General features: G+C 38.4%; 1 protein-coding gene across 4 annotated transcripts in view; it reads left to right on the forward strand.

The window, feature by feature from the left end:
* IDE (insulin degrading enzyme) overlaps positions 1–21,534 on the forward strand; it is an 89,717-nt gene that overhangs the window by 4,078 nt on the left and 64,105 nt on the right. Inside the window, exons 1-6 of one of the 4 annotated variants that reach the window (XM_045023294.1) lie at positions 9,243–9,298; positions 9,974–10,124; positions 11,010–11,194; positions 12,258–12,465; positions 14,236–14,405; positions 17,554–17,676. In XM_045023294.1, the coding sequence (XP_044879229.1) occupies positions 11,035–11,194; positions 12,258–12,465; positions 14,236–14,405; positions 17,554–17,676 (661 nt within the window). In that variant the 5' untranslated portion in view covers positions 9,243–9,298; positions 9,974–10,124; positions 11,010–11,034. Of the gene's footprint in view, positions 1–2,437; positions 2,603–9,242; positions 9,299–9,973; positions 10,125–11,009; positions 11,195–12,257; positions 12,466–14,235; positions 14,406–17,553; positions 17,677–21,534 lie in introns of those variants that run through there. The other 3 variants (XM_045023293.1, XM_045023295.1, XM_045023292.1) reach the window with 3 other exon arrangements.

Genomic DNA, 21,534 nt, shown 5'->3' on the forward strand with positions numbered 1-21,534 from the left:
ACTAAAGAAGAACATTCTGGACAATTCTTTTCGTTACCCCTCTCTCCCTTTCCCTTCTGAATACCCTCACATTCTTCATCTTGATATACTTAGGTCAGATTTTCTCACCAATTCTCAGCCTCTTTTGTACTTGAATTGGTTTTTTATATTTTAACCAAAATGTTTGTTGATATAATATGTTCAGTATTAACTATTTGCTATCTGGTTTGTGAAGTCAGTCTATAGCAACTTGCACATTTAAGATCTTATATAAAAACCATCTAATCAATGCAACTTAGGCCTGGTTAGAAGCCACACTGTTCCTCACCTACTGCTTCCTGTAAAACTGGCCATAATCTTTTGACAGTTGTTTTCATTGTGATTTTTTTTTCCTGGGGCTGATGATGAACTTATACCTCTGTAATTATTCTCCTTTGTTGAAGATTGGTACAACTATTGTCTTTTAGCCAGTCACCTGGAACCTCCTGTTGCTCCCATATATTTTTCCTAGTGTTTTGATAGCACTTGTCTAGTCAAATTTAGCATCGCAAATGTTTTATTGTCTGTTTCTGCATCTTTCCCATTTTCAACTGCTTCACTACTCTTTTTGTTCCTTCTTCTGTTAGGGTTCAAGTGCTGACATCTGGTCTGCCTTGCAAGGTGTCCTGTTCATCTAGCATGTCTAGAATGTTTGCATTTGGATGAATTACAGAGTTCAGCACTTTGTCAAGATGCTAACAACATAAAAATGGCCAGACTGGGTCAGACCAATGGTTTATCTATCCCAGTGTCCTGTCTTCCAACAGTGGCCAATGCCAGATGTTTCAGAGGGAAAGAACAGAATAGGGTATTTATCAAGTGTTTCATCCCCTGTCGTACAGTCCCAGCTTCTAGCAGCCTGCGGTTTAGTGACACACACAGCATAGGGTTGTGTCCCTGATCATCTTGACTACTAGCCATTGATGGACCTATCTAATTTGTCTTTGAACCCAGTTATAGTTTTGGCCTTCACAACATCTCCTGGCAATGAGTTCCACTGGTGGAATGTATGTTGTGTGAAGAAGTACTTCCTTATGTTTGTTCTAAACCTGCTGCTTATTAATTTCATTGGGTGACCCCCTGGTTCTTGTGTTATGTGAGTGGGTAAATAAAACTTCCTTCACTTTCTCCACACAATACTTGATTTTTATAAACTTTTTTTTTAACCAGTCACCCTGTTTTATGAGATACCTTTGTAACTTTTTGGAGTCAGCTTTGGACTTAACTATCTTGACTAATTTTGTATCATCTGCAAATTGTGCCACCTCACAGTTCACTCCCTTTTTTCCAGATCATTTATGAATGTGTTGAACAGCACAGGTCCCTGTACAGATCTTTGGGGATCTTGCCATTTACGTCTTTCCATTGTGAAATCTGACCATTTATTCCTACCCTTTGTGTGCTATCTTTTAACCAGTTACTGATCCATGAGAGGACCATCCCTCTTATCCCAGGACAGCTTACTTTGCTAAAGAACCTTTGATGTGGGATCTTCTCAAAGGCTTTCTGAAAGTTCAAGTACATTGTATCAATTTGATCACTTTTGTCCACATGCTTGTTGACTCCCTCAAAGAATTTTAATAGATTGGTGAAACATGGTTTTACCTTTACATGTTGAGTCTTCCCTACGATATCATGTTCATTTGTGTGTCTGATTATTCTGTTCATTGGTATAATTTCAACCAATTTGCTTGGTACTGGAGTTAGGCTAACTGGCCTGTAATTGTAAGGATCCCTTCTGGAGCCTTTTAAAAATGTTGTATTAGCTATCCTTCAGTCATCTGATAAAAAATTTTATTATGAGTTCCTGCTAATTCCTGTGGGAAGAAGAGCCTAATATATGTTCAAAACTTTGAACAGTTTGCATAACAGACAATGCTAGTTATTTAAGTTCAGGTTAGGGTTATATTGGGAAGTTACCTAAATTCAGAGGTCAAAAAATTTACTTAAGATAGCAATTGAAGCTATGGAAGTATAATATCTTAGAGAATCCTAATTCCCAAATTTGTAAGCAAGAAGTAGAAAATCATATGTTAACCTGGGAATAAGGGGAGCCTAATAGCTTTGTTCTACATTTGAACTAGTGATATAATAAATAAGGATAAAATGTTCTGCAGCATCATTTATAATAATGTTCTGTTATGTTAGTTTGCTTGTATGTGTGGTAAGGTACTCCAATTCTGTTCCAATTTATTAGAATTTTATTTTTCTGTGATGTGCACAGTGTCAAATTTTGATAAAACATTTGATTGTTAGTTTAAGAAAATACTTAATTAGTATTAACTCATTTTAACCAATGCAGTTATAGCATGCAAATGAATTGAGGGAAGATGAAGAGAGGAGGCTGATTATTGGATGACATACCTTTAGTGTCACTATTGCATTAGTAAGGATGTCACAGTCCTGCCATCTGGTGATAATCTGTTCCAAGAGCACTAGTGGATGTGTGCGGTAAAGGGGCAGGAGAAAAGACACACAAGAGAATGGAGATCTATTCTAATATTGCAGCCCCACCAGAGTATAATGAGTTTTTCAACAAATTCTCCAGAGCACTCAATTCATCACTATCTTCTCTGTAAAAGAGGTGAGAGACAAATTCACCATGATCCCCACTGGCTGGGAGACCTGCAGCTCAGAGCCTTCTACTGAAAATACCGAGCTTCTGAGAGTTTCACGCCAGGTGCTGTCAACAGCAGCATATTTGTAACGTTTTGAAAGTTGGCAGAAAATGTAAACATAGGTGGATTAGTGAAAATTCAGAGAGTATAGACCAATGATGGAGATCTAGATAAACTGAGAACATAGGCAGGTATTGGCTCATCCATGGCAATTACTGGGTAATGAGATCTGGAAGAAAAACATAATGTGTGTATATATAAGGAATACAGACACAGTCTGCAGAATTTGGAACAGGTGAAAAAATTGGAATTGATAGTAGATCACAATCATGATCTTTATATAATGCCAAGGACACTTTTGGAGCTCAAATAATAATTGTGGTGCATTCAGTGCAGTGTAATGGTGTAATCAAAAAGGGATATGAAACATGAGCCAAAAAAGCAATAACAAAAATTGTGCAGTTTATTCATCAGTTGATATAGACATGCTTTGAATATGGCTCAGCACACCAGAGATGTGCATTTATAGTAAAACCATGATTATCTGAAGGTCTCAGGGAAACCCAAAACCTTCAGATAACTGGAGGAGCTCACCAAGCACAGTCTTCAAAATCTGCAGAGCTGGCATCCCAACTATAGCCATTCAGCTTGATTCTCCAGAGCTGATTATTGTTTATAGATGTTCATCTGGCTCAGCAAGACTTGTGGGCTAATGTGTAGGGCCCTACCAAATTGATGGTCCATTTTGGTCAATTTCACGGTCATAGGATTTTAAAAATCTTAAATTTCATATGTTTTAATCTGAAATTTCATGGTGTTGTAACTGTAGCGGTCCTGACCCAAAAGAGAGTTGTGGGAGACTCTTGAGGTTATTATAGGAGGGTTGCAGTACTGCTACCCTTACTTCTGCGCTGCTGCCTTCGGAGCTGGGCGGCCAGAGAGTGATGGTTTCTGGCTGATGACCCACCTCTGAACGCAGCAGCGCAGAAGTAAGGGTGGCAATACCATACCATGCCATCCTTCTGCATGGCTGCTGGTGGCGGCTCTTCCTTCAGAGATGGGTGCTCGGTCAGCAGCTGCTGCTTTCTGGCCACCCAGCTCTGAAGGCAGCGCAGAAGTCAAGGGTGGCAATACTTCTGTGACCACCCACACACATTAACCTTGTGACTCTCTCATCACCTCTTTTGGGTCAGAACCCTTTGTTTGGGAAACATTGGTCCCCCCCATGAAATCTGTATAGTGTAGGGTAAAAGTACACAAAAGACCAGATTTCACAGTCCGTAATGCGTTTTTCATGGCCGTGAATTTGGTAGGGCCTTACTAATATGGCTTAAACATATATATCGTGTTGAGACAGCAGATCTTGAAGAAAATTTTGAAGCCAGTGCTCAGAGAGCCATTTCTTTTGGCTGTGAACCAAAATTTTTGCATTGTTGTCAGATGCTAGAGGTCTCTGGTAACTGGGTTTCAAATACTGTAAATGAGGTTTAGCTATATTGGCTAATGTGCCAACTGTATTTTCATTTAAAAATTGTTTTCTAAAATAACTATAGATTGACATAGGTATCACGTGCAGTTTAAAAATTAAAACCCCAGTCCTGTAATAAGTTTTTCACAGGTGGACCTCAGCACTGTCACAGACCCCATTGAAATCAGTGAGGCTCTGTGGGTATGCAGAAGTCCACCTGCATGGATCTCATTGCAGAAAAAGCATCTTTAAGTATACCACTTGCTTTTACTTACTTGTAAAATAGAAATCAACAGATATTTTTCCTCAGTACCTGATCTATTATACTGAAGAAGGCATTTTGGTGAGAGGGGGACATAAGAGAGTACTTTATGTATCCCCATCAGTGAACGTGAGCCTGCTTTCCACTCAGACCCCCTTTGGTCAGCCCATTCTTTGCATTCGCCTGTTATCCTGCCCTCTGTTTTGGTCTTCTCCTCACTTGCACTTTTTGAGCAAGCAGCACAATTCCGAAATTGCTGTACTAAGGAACATTTCTTGCTGCTGCCTGTATTTTGTCGGGCCATTCAATGTTGCTGTGGTTTTGTGGCAATAGCATGAAAGTATCTTAATTTTAAAAATATTATTTTAAATTATTTAGAATGAGTCTTCTTTAAATAGCTAAGACATTTTGTGGGTCATCATTTTGGCGCTCAACTTAGCGGTAGTCATACCAGCAACAGAGGTATTAGCTTAGTACTAGCATCTTAGGAGAGGAATCAGTACTTTGGAATTGAGTAAGTACTCACTTACTCAAAAGTACAAGTGAGGGGAAAGAGGTAAGCAAGTTTTAGAAGGGCAGACAGGAAGCCTGTCCTCTAGAAGGAAACGGAGGTTTGATCTGAAAGTCAGCTTGTAAAATGCTTTGGAATCTTCGGGTGAAAAGCACTGGAGAAGTACCTGGTAGTATACCCAGAAACCATCTTAAGAGAACATTAAGGTTGCACAATAAAGCATTCAAAAGTAAGGAAGTGTCTTTTCACACCTTGTCATTCTTTTCAGTCCTTTTTTATTTATACTGATTTCATTGTAAAAATGTTCAAACATACTTCCATTGCCTTTTTTCCATTGATTTTCCATATATGTTTTCTTCTCTCCAAGGGTTATATTTTAATAATTTATTCAGCACCCAGGAGGCTTAGTATTCTTGGTGGACGGCACTTGACTCATCATATAAAAAAGATAAATGAAATACAAGCCTAAGTCCGTTGACCTTCCAGGCGGGGGGGAAGGGGAAACTCTTTATTCTGGCTTTTTCCTGAGTTGGGTTTGGTGCAGCAGGTTATGTTTTGGGTGTGTGCAATTTTTTTTTTAAATGGATTTATTTCCTATCCTGCTTAAGTGTTAGGGCCCAATCCTGCGAACCCCAGCGTAAGTACAACTTGCTCTTCCTAGTAGGCCTATTGAGGTGATGAGTAAGGGCATGCAAGATCAATCCTTTGATTTGAAACTAACTGTTTTGGAACATGGGGGGGGGGGGGGAGTAATCCTCACTGTACCCAATTTTGAGTGCTAAACTAGAGCTAGGTTATGAAGGAGATAGAAACAGAGGACAGTTATTATGACAGTAAACTCTGTGGTCCTTCACCAGGTATCAGTTGAAATGTATGAGATTTCACAGTGGGCATAGCATTTTATGAGTCACCATTGTAGATGAATCATTAAAGCTGATGATACAACATCATGACTTGAGGAGGTGGGTTAAAAATAATAAGGAAGTAGCAAGTGACAAAAAAAAATCAGGTATATTGTCATCAAACACAGGGTAGAAAGTATGTGGAAGACACTTCCAAGGTTAATGCACCAGTAAGCAACCAGCATGTTGAAGTCTGAAACCGAATTAGACTTACATTTAACTAAAAAAAGATAGAATGCATACTGTTAATTAATTCAAGGGGTTCAGGAGGCTCCTTTATTTTTCTATTTTTCCCCATTGTCTGGCATAGCAGATTGAATTGATGTTAAGTACTGTTTGAATTTTCAAGTATTTAGAAATAGAGCAGGATTGCTTTTATTTAAGAGGGACCCAGTTGCTGTGGAGCATTTCTAATTAGTCCTGTAATTCTGTGAACTAGAAGTCAGTTTTTCTGTAGCAGTTTGTATGCATTATAGCATAGCATTAATAATACTGAGGCATAACAAGAAACATAAGAATTACCATACTGGATCAGACCAGTGGTCCACATAGTCCCATATCCAGTCATTGACAAGTGGCCAGTACTAGCTGCTTCATTTCAGAGGATGACCCATGCAGCAGGCAATTATGGGATAACTTGTGAACCCTGATCACAACCAGCTCAGCCATTGCACAGGATAAAATTTGGTAGATGGTTAATGTAGTTTTAAACTATAATTTAGAGCCTGGGATTGCTGTTTCTGTGTGTGTCTTTAATGTTTACATGATATTAGAATGAAACGCTGTTTTATAATTTGTCACGTGATAGTGCCCGTTTTGCTAGTAGAAATTGCTTTCTAAACAGTAGAAATCTCCTACACGCTTGCAAGGGTTCATGTTCCTCACTGTTGTTTAGAGGTATACTGATTTTAATTATTCTCTTCTGATGCTTTCTGCATTCAGTATCTCTGTCTAAAAATATAGAGTATTAAAGTTTTGCCCTTATTTAAGGGCACCTCCTTACTTATTGTATAAACCTTTCAACGGGAGTGGAGTAAAGAAGGTTATGTTTTCGTAAGTTTCAGGTATTCCAGCATCTGATGCTCACATTGTTGCCTTACTTGACTGAGGGTATGTCTACACAGCAAGGAAAAAACCCTTGGCTGGCCCATGCTGGCTGACTTGGGCTCATGGAGCTCAGGCTGCGGGGCTGTTTCACTGCTGTATAGACTCCTGGGCTTGGGCTGGAGCTTGAGCTCTGGGACCCTGTTGGGTGGGAGGTGTTGGGGTTACCCTGCAGTATAACCAAGGCTGGTAAAAGCCAAGGTGTGGTTGGCTGGCTGCAGCACATCCACAGACATAGGTGGAAGTGACTTGCATGCTGGAGGTTGTGAGCAGTCCAGAGTGGAGGCAACAGCAGCAAAGCAAAGCATCCCAGGTTAGAGAGCAGGGATGACACAGCCAGTTGTTAGTCTGGATTGTACCCTTGATATGTCACAGTAATAAAATCAAATCTAATTATTAATAGCTCCAGTGAGGGAATCCTAATCTTTATGTTCTGGTCAAAAACTTTTTATTTTATTGTTCAAAATTGATTATTTTTACAAAATATAGCAGAGAGATGGGAGAAATAACTGATTCTAAGTTTGCTAGTGACAAGAAGATCCTGTTTTTTAATTAAACACACACACACAGGCAGTATTTCTTGGATAGGTTCCCTGAAATTTTTACAGTTCTTCAGGGGCAGTCTCTATGACCAGTTATAATGAATTCAGTAGTATTAAATGTTCTAAACTTGCAGAATTTTTGGCTCTTTAAGTTATTCATTTTTTCTCATCATAAGATGTACTGCCCCTGTAATACTTTTAGCTCTTTTACTACATTAGAATTCTAATGACTGAAGTAAAAAATCCACCACAAGATGGTGACCTGGACACTGAATAATTTGAAGATTGTGGATTTTCCACTGATGTTCTGAAATGGTTTAAAATCCCACCACTAAATTAACTATGAAAAGCCTGAGGAGTTTCCAGGTGTTACCAAATTTTTTCATAATGTGAGCCATACTGTAATAGAGAGTCTGGACAATCTTCCCCGCTCTTGTTTTCAGTCATGTGGACCACCTTCCCTCCATTTGTAATCATGTAACATTTATGTGACAGTAACAATTGCTTACAGTGAAAAGTAATATTAGAAAAATATATATTTAGCTGTATTTTAATGCAATTTAGCATCTGGAAACAAGTAGGATAGACAGCACCATTTGAAAAGCCAACTTTGTGGTCTACCAGCAAGTCCTCTATGAACCACAACTTGGGAACGCTGGTTAGAGTCTGGAATTTGGAAAAAGAGGAGGCTATAAAGCATATCTTATTGTGCTGTCTGTTGCCCCTTTAAAAACACTTTTCCTATTGAACTGATCAAGAGGTGAGGAATGTAAATAATTTACTGATTGTTAACCATCTAGTAGTGTAATTAGTTTATTTTTTCCTTCCAGAATATGTTAAATATAATTTTGACTACTTTTGGCTCACTGAGTTTAGTAAATAAAGTAACTTAAAATCATACAAAATATAGACTGCATTATATGTTTTCTTAAAATCTCTCATGTAATGTCTTTGAAAGGCTGAGTCGTTTGGTTCTGTTTTCCTTTCTGTAGATGTGCTGTGTTGTTTTAAGTTATACGTCAACTTAGAATATTTTTTAGTTCAATAGCCCTTATAACAGTCTCAGCCAGGATATAAATTGTGTCTATATTTCTAGACTTTTGACCTGGAGACATAGTGCCTCATACAAAATTAAGTTTTCATTTTGAGGAATCTACGAACCCTGAAGTACTAATGATGACATGTCTTTTTTGTTCTTGTGTAACTAGAAAGTAAAAACATACACGTTTCAGAGGGGTAGCCACATTAGTCTGTATCAGTAAAAACAACGAGGAGTCCTTGTGGCACTTTAGAGACTAACAAATTTATTTGGGCATAATCTTTCGTGGGATATAACCCACTTCATCAGATGCATGTATTGGAAAATACAGTAAGCAAGTATAAATATACAGCACATGAAAAGATAAGAGTTGCCTTCCCAAGTAGGGGTCAAAGTGGATGTGGCCCATTCCCAGCAGTTGACAAGAAGTTGTGAGTATCAACAGAGGGATGGGCCATATCCACTTTGATTGAATTGGCCTCGTTAACACTGACCCACACTTTTCGTGGGCTGTATATTTATACCTGCTTATTGTATTTTCCACTCCATGCATCTAATGAAGTGGGTTATATCCCACGAAAGCTTATGCCCAAATAAATTTGTTAGTCTCTAAGGTGCCACAAGGACTCCTCGTTCTTAGAAACATACAGTAAAGGCTTTGTTCTGGAAAGCCTAAGAGCATTTGAATCCTTCTGATTCTGGAGGTGTTAACATTCACCTCATTGTGATGCTCATAGTATCATCATCAGCTACCCACGATATTTATTACCCCAGTGGTGTAAATTACACATGTAGCTGGTGCCAAGGTGGCCATCACCATTCTGTGGAAGGGAGGTAATCTAGATGAATGATGACCTATACCATTTTTCTATAGCAATATGGCTGTAGAAAGGGGAACTTTTAAATTGTCTTCCCTTTAGTGGTATTTTATGTAAATAAGCACTCTAATTTTCATCTCCAGAGCTTCACTTCTGAAGTCTGTTAACATTCTAAAAAAATCAGTTGGTATGCACAGATCACAAGAAAGCTAGTTAAAACATTGTTTTTTATAAGCCAAATGGTATTTCGCCTAATAAATGTCATGATTGAAGACATTCCACAGTAAATGTGTGGGGAGCTACATAATAATATTCTCTATATAAAATATATTAATTATAGTCATTAGTCATTTCAGTGCCTTACACTATACAGTCTTAAAGCTTCTGAAAATAAATGAATTTGGCTTTTGTTTTTGTGATGCCCAATGTGAGTTGAAAACAGGAGCAGCAATACTATCAAACCCTTGAAATAGCATATATTGTACTTCTGATGGAACTGTACTTACAGCAGTTTTTACCATAAACAAAGATTTATTACACAAGCTCATCATATTTGGAGGCTTAGTCTCAAATCTGGTTTAGCTCCCAAGTGAGTATAGTTCTCTAGCTATTAACCAGTCTCTCTGGTGGTCACTTACCAATATGTTGTGCCACAGACAACAATGTTGTTTGTTTGATCATTCTCTCTTAGGAAATGTCCTTCACTGAAACGTTAATCTTGTAAAGCAGGATTAAGATTCGTTGGCAGAGTTACATGTGGAAATTTACTACCTGGCTGCACGGTGGCTGGCTTCAGATATTACTCTCTCATTTCCCATTTCTCGGATTGCTTTTCTTAAGAAGTATGTGGTTTCAAATAAAATTAAACACTTTTTAAAAAATCAAGATTCACGATTGAGATGTCTCGTGTTTTTATTTTGGCAGTTTACCTAAAATTTAAAATAATAAGAGAATGTTATTCCAGAATCTCACTTGGTGTTAAACATTTCAAAATGTTGCTGCCACACCCAGAGGCTTTCTTACTCTATCTCTAGAACTAGTGAACTCTAAAAGTAGTTTTTAAGAACCGAGGCAGTTGAATTAGAGGAACCTGGGGAACAGGAAAGGTTGGATCTGTTCCTCAGTTTGCCAGTGATTTACTGTGAAACCTTGGGCAAGTATTTGACCCTTCCCTGCCTGTGTTTTCCCATCTGTAAAATTAAGTTAACACACTTTTGGAAAAGTGCTTTGAGATCCTACGATGAAAGGCAATCTATGATCGCATAGTAGTAGTCTTCATGATAGTAAACATACCTATTATTATTTCATGTTTTTCTTTTGACTTTAAGTGTAGATTTTTGTAAAATTTTAATATAAATACAAAGAGATTTAAAATATTTTTCTATAGATTGAATTCATTGTAGCCTTTAATTTTTTTTATTATAGTTGAATAGGGTGGCTGACATGTATCTTTGATGCTAAGTTATTAATTTTTAATTACTGTGAGAGTGGAAGTGACCATAGATTCAATGATGTGATCAACTCCCCTATGAAATATTCTGATTTTAGTGGGAGTTGCAGATGCTCAGCATCTCTCTGAATCTGGACGACAATTCGGCATACAGGACAGGTTTTAAGGGTTCTGCACAGGGAATTAGGTTTTCCTCACAATTTATCCTTTGAGATAGTTAGTTAGTTAGTTACTTAGTAGAAATTCAAATTCCTAATTTATATTTATTTCCTTCCAGGCTTCAGAAGAATACCCATAACAAAATGAGCAATCCAGCTATTAAGAGAATTGCAAACAAAATTATCAAATCACCTGAGGATAAGCGAGAATATCGTGGACTAGAACTGGAAAATGGCATCAAAGCAATGCTCATCTGCGACCCCACCACAGATAAGTCTTCAGCAGCACTTGATGTACACATAGGTATTTAATTCATTTTGTATTCTATTCCACTGGCTTTGCATTGCAAATAATAAATGCAGTATGTTTTTGTGAGGAAAAGGAATCTGACCTACTTTCAGTGTGCCACCAATTTCAATATTTTAGTTGCAAATAAACCGATGGTACATAGCACAAAATATGGTAGCATTTACAGGAGTTGTTTGTTTTCAGCAGGTTGCACAACCTTCTGTTATTGGGAGTGCCAGTTTTATTTCTCCATAAATCCTGTTAGAAATTATTAAAGCTAGTTAAATTTTCCTGATGTAACACATGCTTAGTCAGTAGTCAGACTTGTAATTTTAACCATATAATTCCACATTCTGCCATTTAACAAAAAAAAAAAGGATGGAGAAATCATTCTGTCTTGCTTTATCTACCATTCTAGATTTTTGTTTCATGCATGTTTATTGTAATGAGTATGGGCAAGAAAAGCAGCATAATGTGCCAAGAGGAAAACCTTAATCTCTGATATGGCAGTGTTTTGTCTACACAGGAACACTCAGGATTTATTAAGGTGAATTAACTAAAGGTGTGAAGTTCATGTGCATAAATTAAAGTTCCTTTAACCATCGTGTGGATGCTCCCATCCAGAAGTAAAGTGGCTTTATCTGGAGGATTTCAGAGAATTAAGTCACTTTTCTTCTGAATGAGAGCATCCACACATGATTTTAAATGGTCTTAAATTTATGCACGTGAATTAACTAAAGATGTAAAGTTAATCATAACGTTCCTGAGTGTGTTCCCATGTAGACAAGCCCTTAGAGTGTGGACATAAAAGGAAGAAACAGGCACTTTGGGCCAGGCTACGGTAGTGCCTGGGTGGAAAAACAAAGGCAGTTAATCTGCTTCTGACTCTTACAGTAACAGAAAAGCAATCTTTTCCGAGATCTGAAAAGTCTAAGATATTTCTCTTTACACATACTATAGCTTGTAGGAAAGATGTGTGTTACAAATCAGTGTCTAGACTTTTTCATATCTACACACTTCAGAGATGTAGCTATACATGTTATAATATGACTTCTTTAATGTGTATTTTTCTCCACAGGATCATTATCAGACCCCCCAAACATTGCTGGGCTCAGCCATTTTTGTGAACATATGTTGTTCTTGGGAACCAAGAAGTACCCAAAAGAGAATGAGTACAGTCAGTTTCTTAGTGAGCATGCAGGAAGTTCAAATGCTTTCACCAGTGGAGAACACACCAATTATTACTTTGATGTGTCACATGAACATCTGGAAGGTGCATTGGACAGGTAAACAGATTTCTGTTACCTCTATTTTTCTGAGGGTTTTTTTTTTTGGTTGATATTTGTGATATCTCAAACAAAATCATAATTATATGTTGAACTCTTGCTGACAGAATGATGTCTTGTATTATAGGTGGGGTTGGTAGCACTGACTGTTAAGGGTTGACTTGTGTTTAAGGCATGGATTTTCCATATGATCTTGGGCAAATCATTTAAGATGTGATCCAAAGCTTGATTGAATTCAGTAGGAGTCTTTCCATTACCTTTAATAGGCTTTGAGTCAGGCCTTCTTTGCCTCAATTTTCCTATCTATAAAACGGAGACAATATTATTTCCTTTCTCCTACCTTTTGTCTGTTTTAGACTGTAAGCTTTTTTGGGCAGGGACTCTCTCTTATTATTAAGGCTACATTTTAGTCATAAGTATTTTAGTAGAAGTGATGGACTGGTCATGGACAGTAAAGAAAAATTCACAGCCCTTGAGCTGTCCATAATTTTTATATATCTATCTATCTCTAGAGAGCGTTGCAGGTGCTGGGAAGGGAGGGTGTCCGGGGGGGCACCCTGCAAGTGGGGGGCTAGTAGGGCTGGGGCAGGTTCCCCACCTGGCTCCTGGGAAGTGGCTACCCTAGCTCCATGTGCTGCCTCTACTCCGCCCCAAGCTCCAGTTCTGCATCTCCCATTGACTGGGAACCACGGCCAATAGGAGCTATGGGGGCGTTGCCTGTGGGCAGAGGCAGCAAGTAGAGCTAGGAGCTGAAGGAAGTGGGAGTTGCTGTCGCCCTTCTGGGGAACTCTCCACCAGGTAAGCACTGCCCCACACCCCAACCCCCAGTCCTGAGCCCCCTCCACACCCAAACTCCTGCTGCTGGGGGGCGGGGGGACGCGAGACTGCCCCAGCAGCACCCGGTGTGACTGGCCCAAGGGCTGCCCGAGCTGCTCAGGTGGCCCCTGGGCAATGCACACCAGCTGCTGCAGAAGTCACAGAGATCACGGAAAGTCACAGAATGGTGACTTCCATGACCTCTGTGACAAATACGGAGCCTTATTTATTATGTGTTTGAATGATGCCTAATACAATGGGACTCTGAGCTCTGTTGGGGCCTCTAGGGCTATAATAAAGATCACATGATGGTGAATAGTTAGATTTTTTTGATAGAAATGACAAAAGTAGCATGGTATGAACATCTTGGTTATTAAATGAATGATAAAATGAAAGATTGAAATTATTTTATGGGCTGAGTTGCATCAGTTATAGGAAATGCATTTATAGTGAGTGATTATAATGTGATATATAAATATCATTTATGGCATTGTGTACAGATCAAGGTTTATATATTTTGTTTGGTTTTACTTAGGTTTGCATAAGTCTGTATAACATTTATATAACCTTCAATAAATATTAAAAAATAAACATTTGACATCCTCCATGGATGCACTGCACTGTATTAACAAGAGTGTTGGATTCTCACAACACTCTTCTATGGTAAGTAAGTCATTGTTGATATTTTACAGATGGAGAAACTGAGGAGGAGGGAGATTAAGTGATTTGACTAAAACCACACAGCAAGTCTGTGGCAAAGCCAGGACTGGTTTCAGGAGTTCTGAGGTTCTAGTCTTATACTCTTAATGACAACAAATTAAAACATTACATGAGTTTTCAGACTTCATGGTTTGGGGGTTAGTTTTTGTTGTTGTTTTGTTTTTTATGTGCAATAATCCTGTCTTGGAAAAGGTTTACATTTTAGTTGTGTAAATTTGTAAAATTTTCTTTTAGGTTTGCCCAGTTTTTCCTATGCCCTCTGTTTGATGAGAGCTGCAAGGAAAGGGAGGTGAATGCTGTTGATTCCGAGCATGAAAAGAATTTAATGAATGATGCCTGGCGATTGTTTCAGTTGGAGAAAGCTACTGGAAATCCTAATCATCCCTTCAGTAAATTTGGAACAGGTTTGTTAGAATAGAATCACCCATCTATTAGAGCTGACATAAGATCAGGGCTGTAACCAGGGTGGGACAAGTGCGGCAGCTGCAGGGGTGGAAGAAGATGGGAAAAAAATGGTAGAGGGTGCAAATATGCTTGCTCTCCCCAGGCGCAAAAATGCCCAGTTAAAGTTTTGCATAAAATCCAGGCTGAGACTGTTTATGTAAAACTGGTGAAGATAGGACTGGAAACAATTTCCTTTTTTCCTCCATAAATGTTTGTTTGTGATGTTTCATTACATCTTTCACACAATAGATTAAAAAAAAAAGAGCTGGACAAAACAAATGGAACAAACTGATACAAGACTAGGAGTTTGGTGATGAGACAGCCTTTATGATGATGATTTCAGCCGTAAACGATTCTTTTGTAATGACTGGAAGTGAGTCTCCCAAGTTGGGACTGTAAATCATTGTGAGAGAGAGAGAGAAATTGGATAAAGAATATTTAAATTGCCAGCAGCCAAATAGCGTTTTGCTAAAAACTGTTGCATTGGGAGGACGAACTGAGGTTTGTGGTAAATCAGGTTAAGTAAAGCACAGGAAAGCACTGGCGCAATTAATGGATGTGAGCATCAAGACAAAACCTAGAGCATACATCACAGTGGGCAACAGTGATAGATGGCTAAGAAAAGTGAGGCCTTGGATAAATACACTGATCGGGTGGCTAAATGGCTTTTACAGGGTTTGTTGCTCCTTAGGTGCCCTTTAACAGCTGAAGAGAACAGAAAGAACATTATTACAGTTGATGATAATTTCCTTGGATTCTCAGTTAATATTTAACATTTGGATGTAAGGCTTTCAGAAGGGTTCTCAGGCTGATTAATAGATGCAGTGTCTGGCTAATTGGCTCTAGCATCCTAAAGTGGTAAAATCATTTAGATGAGGACATGTTGACTTTCTCCTACTAAGGAAGGACTCTCTGAAGTGAGAAATTGTTTTAAAAATGTATAGAGAAAAAATCTAAGGAAAGTGTTGCAGGTTACCTATCTGATGATCCCTGGGAGAAAATCCAGTGTCTGTGGATTAATTTCTAATAAGGAAGAAACAGCTTCTGTAATCTCAGTGAGCCAGGGTTTGGTGGTCATGAATCAGTACTGTGCTGATGGGGCGGGATGGAATAATTTAAAATCCCTGTGCCAGAGGTATCCAGGAAAGTTTCAGAAGACATTTTTTGCATGTTAGAAGAGTTTCTTTTGAAATATTTCTGCCTTATGCAACTGTCATATCCAAAGCTAGCTGTGGGGATTTTTGGCTGGTCAGGATTACAGATGTTTTTCTAGAAAGGGTGCCTGAAATATATTCAGATTCAATAGTAATAATACTTAGCTGATAATTCTCAATATGTATAGCGTTATTTTAGGCCCCAATTCTGTAATCAGGTATTTTTAAAGAGGACCTTTTGTAGATACTAGTTGAAAAAATAAAGCCTTAATTTGTGATTTATTTTTTTTAATTACACAGAGGGTTGCCAGATGTCTTACACTTTGCACGATGCACACATGTGACAGCCCTGTCTGCAGTTGAGATGTTATGCATTCTGCTGGGCTGCAGGAATGGCTGTAATTCCTACTTCAGGCCACCACGGGTCATTTTGTAACCTATTCTGCCATCAGCCAAGCAGAGACTCCTTGAGCTGCTTCTCATGCTGGATAGACAGTCAGCCCACCAGCTTTCCTCCTAGTATCCACCGTTCAGTCCCCAGTAACCCCCATACACTCATTGCCCACCTAATCCAGCAGCCCCAGGTATCTGTCAGCGATTCAACTCCCTCCCCTGACTCCACATACCTTCCAGCACTCTTCCCCCACCCACCTCTCCCAGACATCAAGCACTGTCTGGTGCTCTGCCCGCCCACCTATATACCCCAGACACTTTCTGGCACTTGTATATATCCTAGCAGCACAATTTTTATAAAATAATCATCTGGTACCTTGCCCTCTTTTTGGCAATCCATTGCCCATTTCTGTGGGAATGGAAATGATAGACTTAAATATTTAGGTGAATCTTTGGAACATGTACTTTTACATTCTGGCTTCAGGCTGAGTTCTATAAAGGCCAGTAAGTTCCTGACATCTGTGCTCTGCTTAGCAGAGGTAGAGGGAGATCAGGAAAAGGAAACAACCAAACATTTTAAAAACAAATAATGTTAAAGAACTATATTTATGTGCTCGTATGCTCTTTTTACTTCAATTTCAAATATAACTTTTAAAATAAAAGTAATAAATCATTTCATGAAGACTTTGTGTACTGGATACCTGTGGTTCTTGGTTGGCTGAAGACTTGAAACTATGTACCTGCAACTTCTGGTGTAAGTTTATACTATGCCTGGTGTTTACTTATTGCCTTGGTGATGTATGTTAATTGCTACCTGTGTTGGAGATTTGTTTAATAGCATGTTTATCCTTCTTGCTGTTGCATATCCTGTGTTATTATCTCTCTCCACCCTATTGCTTCTACACTCTTATGTTCTTATTGAGTGCTCCTTTTTTCTGAATTCTTTGTTGTTTGGCTGTAATGTAAAAATAGTCTTAGAGTTGGTACCCTATCAAATTTCTAGAATGTTTCTTTTACAGCCACATGAACACAACAAAAGATTACTAAGTGAAGTGGAATGGACTAAAATCCAACTCTGATCAGCTTGCTTTTCACAAAATCTGACTTTTTTCTAGTGTCCCCTTACTCTTGCACCAGACAAGACTGCTGCTTTAACTACAAACCTAAATATTTTCTTACAGTAAAAGTTGCCATCAGTGCATTAATGTGACACCTTCAAAAATCAATAGCAGTGATTATTTAAAAGGGAATTTTCCTTTCTCTGAAAGAGTCAGTCTGACCTGTAAGTTTTACTGCAAAGTTATCTATTTTCCCAGCCTTTCAAGAAAGGAGTGGGTTGAGGATGGAAGAGTTGATTGGTCCTGATGAGATTAGCTGATATTGATCCAATCTGATTTTTTTGGTATGTACTTTTATTTAAAAAACAAATACAAACAAAAAAAAGCTTGTACGTGCACCTAGAACACAGGGTCATCAGACAGGGTTTTCAGTTTGTAAATTCATATAATGTGTTTGTATGTCCAGCAATAAATATCTTCATGATTTTTCTTTTGTATTACAGGGAACAAATTCACTTTGGAAACTAGACCAACTAGAGAAGGAATAGATGTAAGACAAGAGCTGTTGAAGTTCCATTCTACTTATTATTCATCAAATTTAATGGCTATTTGTGTCCTAGGACGGGGTGAGTGCCAAACTTTTAATGGTAGTTTCTTGGTTAGCTGAATATGATTTTTACATTTATTATTTGAATTCTTATGGAAGAAAATAAGACATACTTAAATCAGCTAAGACTTTTTTCTCCAGGCGTTTAAACAAAGGAGGCTAGGGTCCCAATCCTGTAAAGATGTGCTTAATTTTATGCACTGTGAACAGTCCCATTGAAGTCAGTGAGGATACTCATTGCCTGTACAGTTCAGCGTGTGTTAATCTGTGCAGAATTTTTTTGATATTTTTTCCAATCCTAAAACTTGCTATGGAATGCTCCATGATAAAGGAGTACTTGTGCCTCAGATAAGAGAGGTGTTTACAATTTATATAAATATATTTTTAGAAATTTACCACAAGCAGTTTAGCAGATCTAGTCTGAAAATACTTTGCATAATTTGATTTTTCTCTGATGCATATTTGTGTAATTCTACAATGACCTATAATCAAATATAGAACGGCCAAAGTTTAATCTAGATATTTGTTTTATGGAAATTTAGAAATTAGATTAGAAGCCTTTATTTCAGGAGTGCTGTGCACGCAAGATTCTAAATTAAGTCAGTTAAAGTTGCAGATGCTCAACACCAGCTAGATCAGGACCATATTTTTTGTGAGGGTTTCAAGAAGCTTAATAACAATGTGTTGAAAAACTTTTAAATATACTGGGAGACCAGCATTCATGAGCCACACTACAATAATATAACAGGGGATGCATACATGATCAGACCAAATTCAATAAGCAGATATTTCAATTTCAAACTTCCAAATATGTGAAATAAATTATTAATTTTTAAAATCATGGAATTTGATAGATTTTTTTTTAAAAATTGTCTCTTATGTAACATAATTTGGTAATACTCATGCTTTAAAGAAGAGTTAAAGAAGAACAGTAGGATTAACTGTCTAATTACTTTTAGAAAATACTTCTGAGAAAAAATAAATTGCTATGGCAATGACATTGAACATTGCATGGAACATAAACATACCGTATGATGACTTGTACATCCCAGTTACTGCATGTGCTTGTGTACCTTCCTTATCTTAAACATATGAGTAGTCCCACTAACTTCATTGGGACTATTTGCATGTTTAAGAACATTCCTAAATCAGGGCTACGTATACTATGGCTACATTAGCGCTTCAAAGCGCTGCCGCGGCAGCGCTCCCGCGGCAGCGCTTTGAAGCGCTAAGTGTAGTCAAAGCGCCAGCGCTGGGAGAAAGCTCTCCCAGCGCTGTCCATACTCCACCTCCCTGTGGGGAATAACGGACAGCGCTGGGAGCCGCGCTCCTAGCGCTGGGGCTTTGACTACACTGGCGCTTTGTAGCGCCGCAATTTGCAGCGCTGCAGAGGGTGTTTTTTCACACCCTGCTGCAGCGCTGCAAATTTGCAAGTGTAGCCATACCCTAAGAGTATATGCTATTATAAGAACATAAGAATGGCCATACTGTGTCAGACCAATGGACCATCTAGCCCAGTAACCTGTCTTCTAACAGTGGACAATGCCAGATGCTTCAGAGGGAATGAACAGAACAGGTAATCATTAAGTGATCCATCCCCTGTCGCCCATTCCCAGCTTCTGGCAAACAGAGGCAAGGGACACTTCAGAACATTGTTTCCATCTCTGCCCATCCTGGCTAATAGCCATTGATGAACCCATCCTCCCTGAACTTACCTAGTTCTTTTTTGAACCCTGTTAGTCTTGGCCTTCACAGCATCCTCTTTCCACAGGTTGACTGTGAGTTGTGTGAAGCAATACTTCCTTTTGTTTGATTTTAAACCTGCTGCCTATTCATTTCATTTGGTGATCCCTAGTTTTTGTGGTCTGAGAAGGAGTAAATAACACTTCCTTATTTACTTTCTCCACACCAGTCATGATTTTATAGACCTCTATCATATCCCCCCTTAGTTGTCTTTTTTTCCATCTGCTTTTTTATCATCAACCTCTGTGGCACCTCGCCTTTTTCTATCTTTTTAATATGAAATTCAAGTTACAAAATTAATTGACTAACTATGCTTGTGGAATTATAACCTTAGGCCCACCGAATTGCCTGTGTTCTATTACCCCCCTCCACTGTTCTGCTGGATGACCAGGGGCAAGTCACTTCACCTTTGTGTGCCTCAGTTTCCCCATCTCTAAAATACTGACTTCCATTTAAAGCACTTTACAATTTTCTGATGAAAAGCACTGTAAAAGAGCTAGGTGGTATTATTATTATTATTATTATTATTATTATTATGTATTACTTAATGGGAGTTTTGTGCAAGTATGAACTGCTGGATCAGGCCAGGCTCCAGCTGTGAGCCCCACGCAGGACTGATAGTCAACAGTTGATGTAAGTAACGCAGTGTCTACATGGACACTGTGTCACCCTAACTAACTTGACTTAAGTGCTACTCCTCTCGTGGAGGTGGAGTTAAGTCTATGAAATGGGAGACTTAGATTGGTGGGAGCTACATTTTAGTGTAAATGCTTACAGAGTTAGATCAACATAAGCTGTCTTATGTCAACCGAACTGTAATGTAGAGCAGGCCTAGGAAAACCGGACTAGATATTTCTGTGTTAAAGCAAGCATAAGGAAAAATATTTTTGGAGTGGGAGTGGAAAAAACTTTTTATACGAAAGCAAAGCATAACCATAAATAATTAAAGCCCTTAATATTTTTTTATTTTATTTTTTTTGCAGGTTACCTTTAACAGTACTATTGTACCTATCAGAGCTGTTTTTAGGCTTGCTTTGAGTGTGACTAAATCATCTTTTTTGAGGTCAAGAAGGAATCCTTTTTTATTTTTTTGCTGGGCAGAATTGGCTTGGCATCTGATAAGCTTTTATGCTTCCTCGGAGCATCCTGGAAGCCTGGTTTTTAAGGTTAAAAAGAATATTAGATAGGAATTTAAAATAGAACAGAAGAGAGAAATTAATGAAGGTAATAAATCAGGGCTGGTGTCTGGTGTGGATAAAAAAGGCTTTAGGGGACCAACTCCTAGGTAAACCCAAGCATAGGACCAAGGAGGTGGCTGGCATGTCCCCATTGTTCTGTTCAGTACAAGGAGATCTTGATTCTTTTGCAGACTCAGGCACCCCTCTTCTGTAGTCTCTCTCCCCTTTTGTGGGTAGACTCCATAGCAGTGTTGAATTCTGTCTTAGTAAGGGCCGACCTAGGCAAGGGGGCTGATCCTCACTCTATGTGATTGTGTGGCTAAAGGGCAGTTAACCTTGCAGTGGACCCCGTTAATATCACCACTCCCCATCACCACATCCATGTGTTTAATAAAGTTGTAGCCTGCTGCTTTAATTCCCACCTTGTATCGGTTTCTTCATTCTTCTTTGTATCTTAATTAGTAAGTCCATTAATTCCACCTTAATTAGGTGAATATCATTAGAGATAAGACTCTTCTATGAACATAGACTAAACATAAATTTTATACCTGATGATAAAAATATCTATTGCAGTAAAAAAGGAAGTATTCATGGCATAATGAACCCTCAAGTTAGTGCTGCGGAACAAATATAAACATATATTCAAATATCTAAATTTATGTTATAAAATTATGTAAGATTGCAGCCAAGTCTCATTACTCAAGAAGCTGGATTGAACCCTAAAATACTAACACAAAAGCAGTGACAGAGTTATAGGAAGTTTGTTTGGGTGCTGGTTATTGTGAGTGTGTTTTTAATAGTCTGTGTACATGAATTAAATGTTAAGGTTTGTGTCACTTTACTTATATAACCTTAATTTTCTTAAATTGCTGTACCACATCAGGGCCAGAGATAGAATTAATGGTACAAATTTGGAGTCAGTGGGTGAAGAGATTCCTGAAACACCTCATTTGAAA

This window comes from Mauremys mutica, chromosome 7, assembly GCF_020497125.1.
Source record: "Mauremys mutica isolate MM-2020 ecotype Southern chromosome 7, ASM2049712v1, whole genome shotgun sequence".
NCBI classification, from domain to species: domain Eukaryota; kingdom Metazoa; phylum Chordata; order Testudines; family Geoemydidae; genus Mauremys; species Mauremys mutica.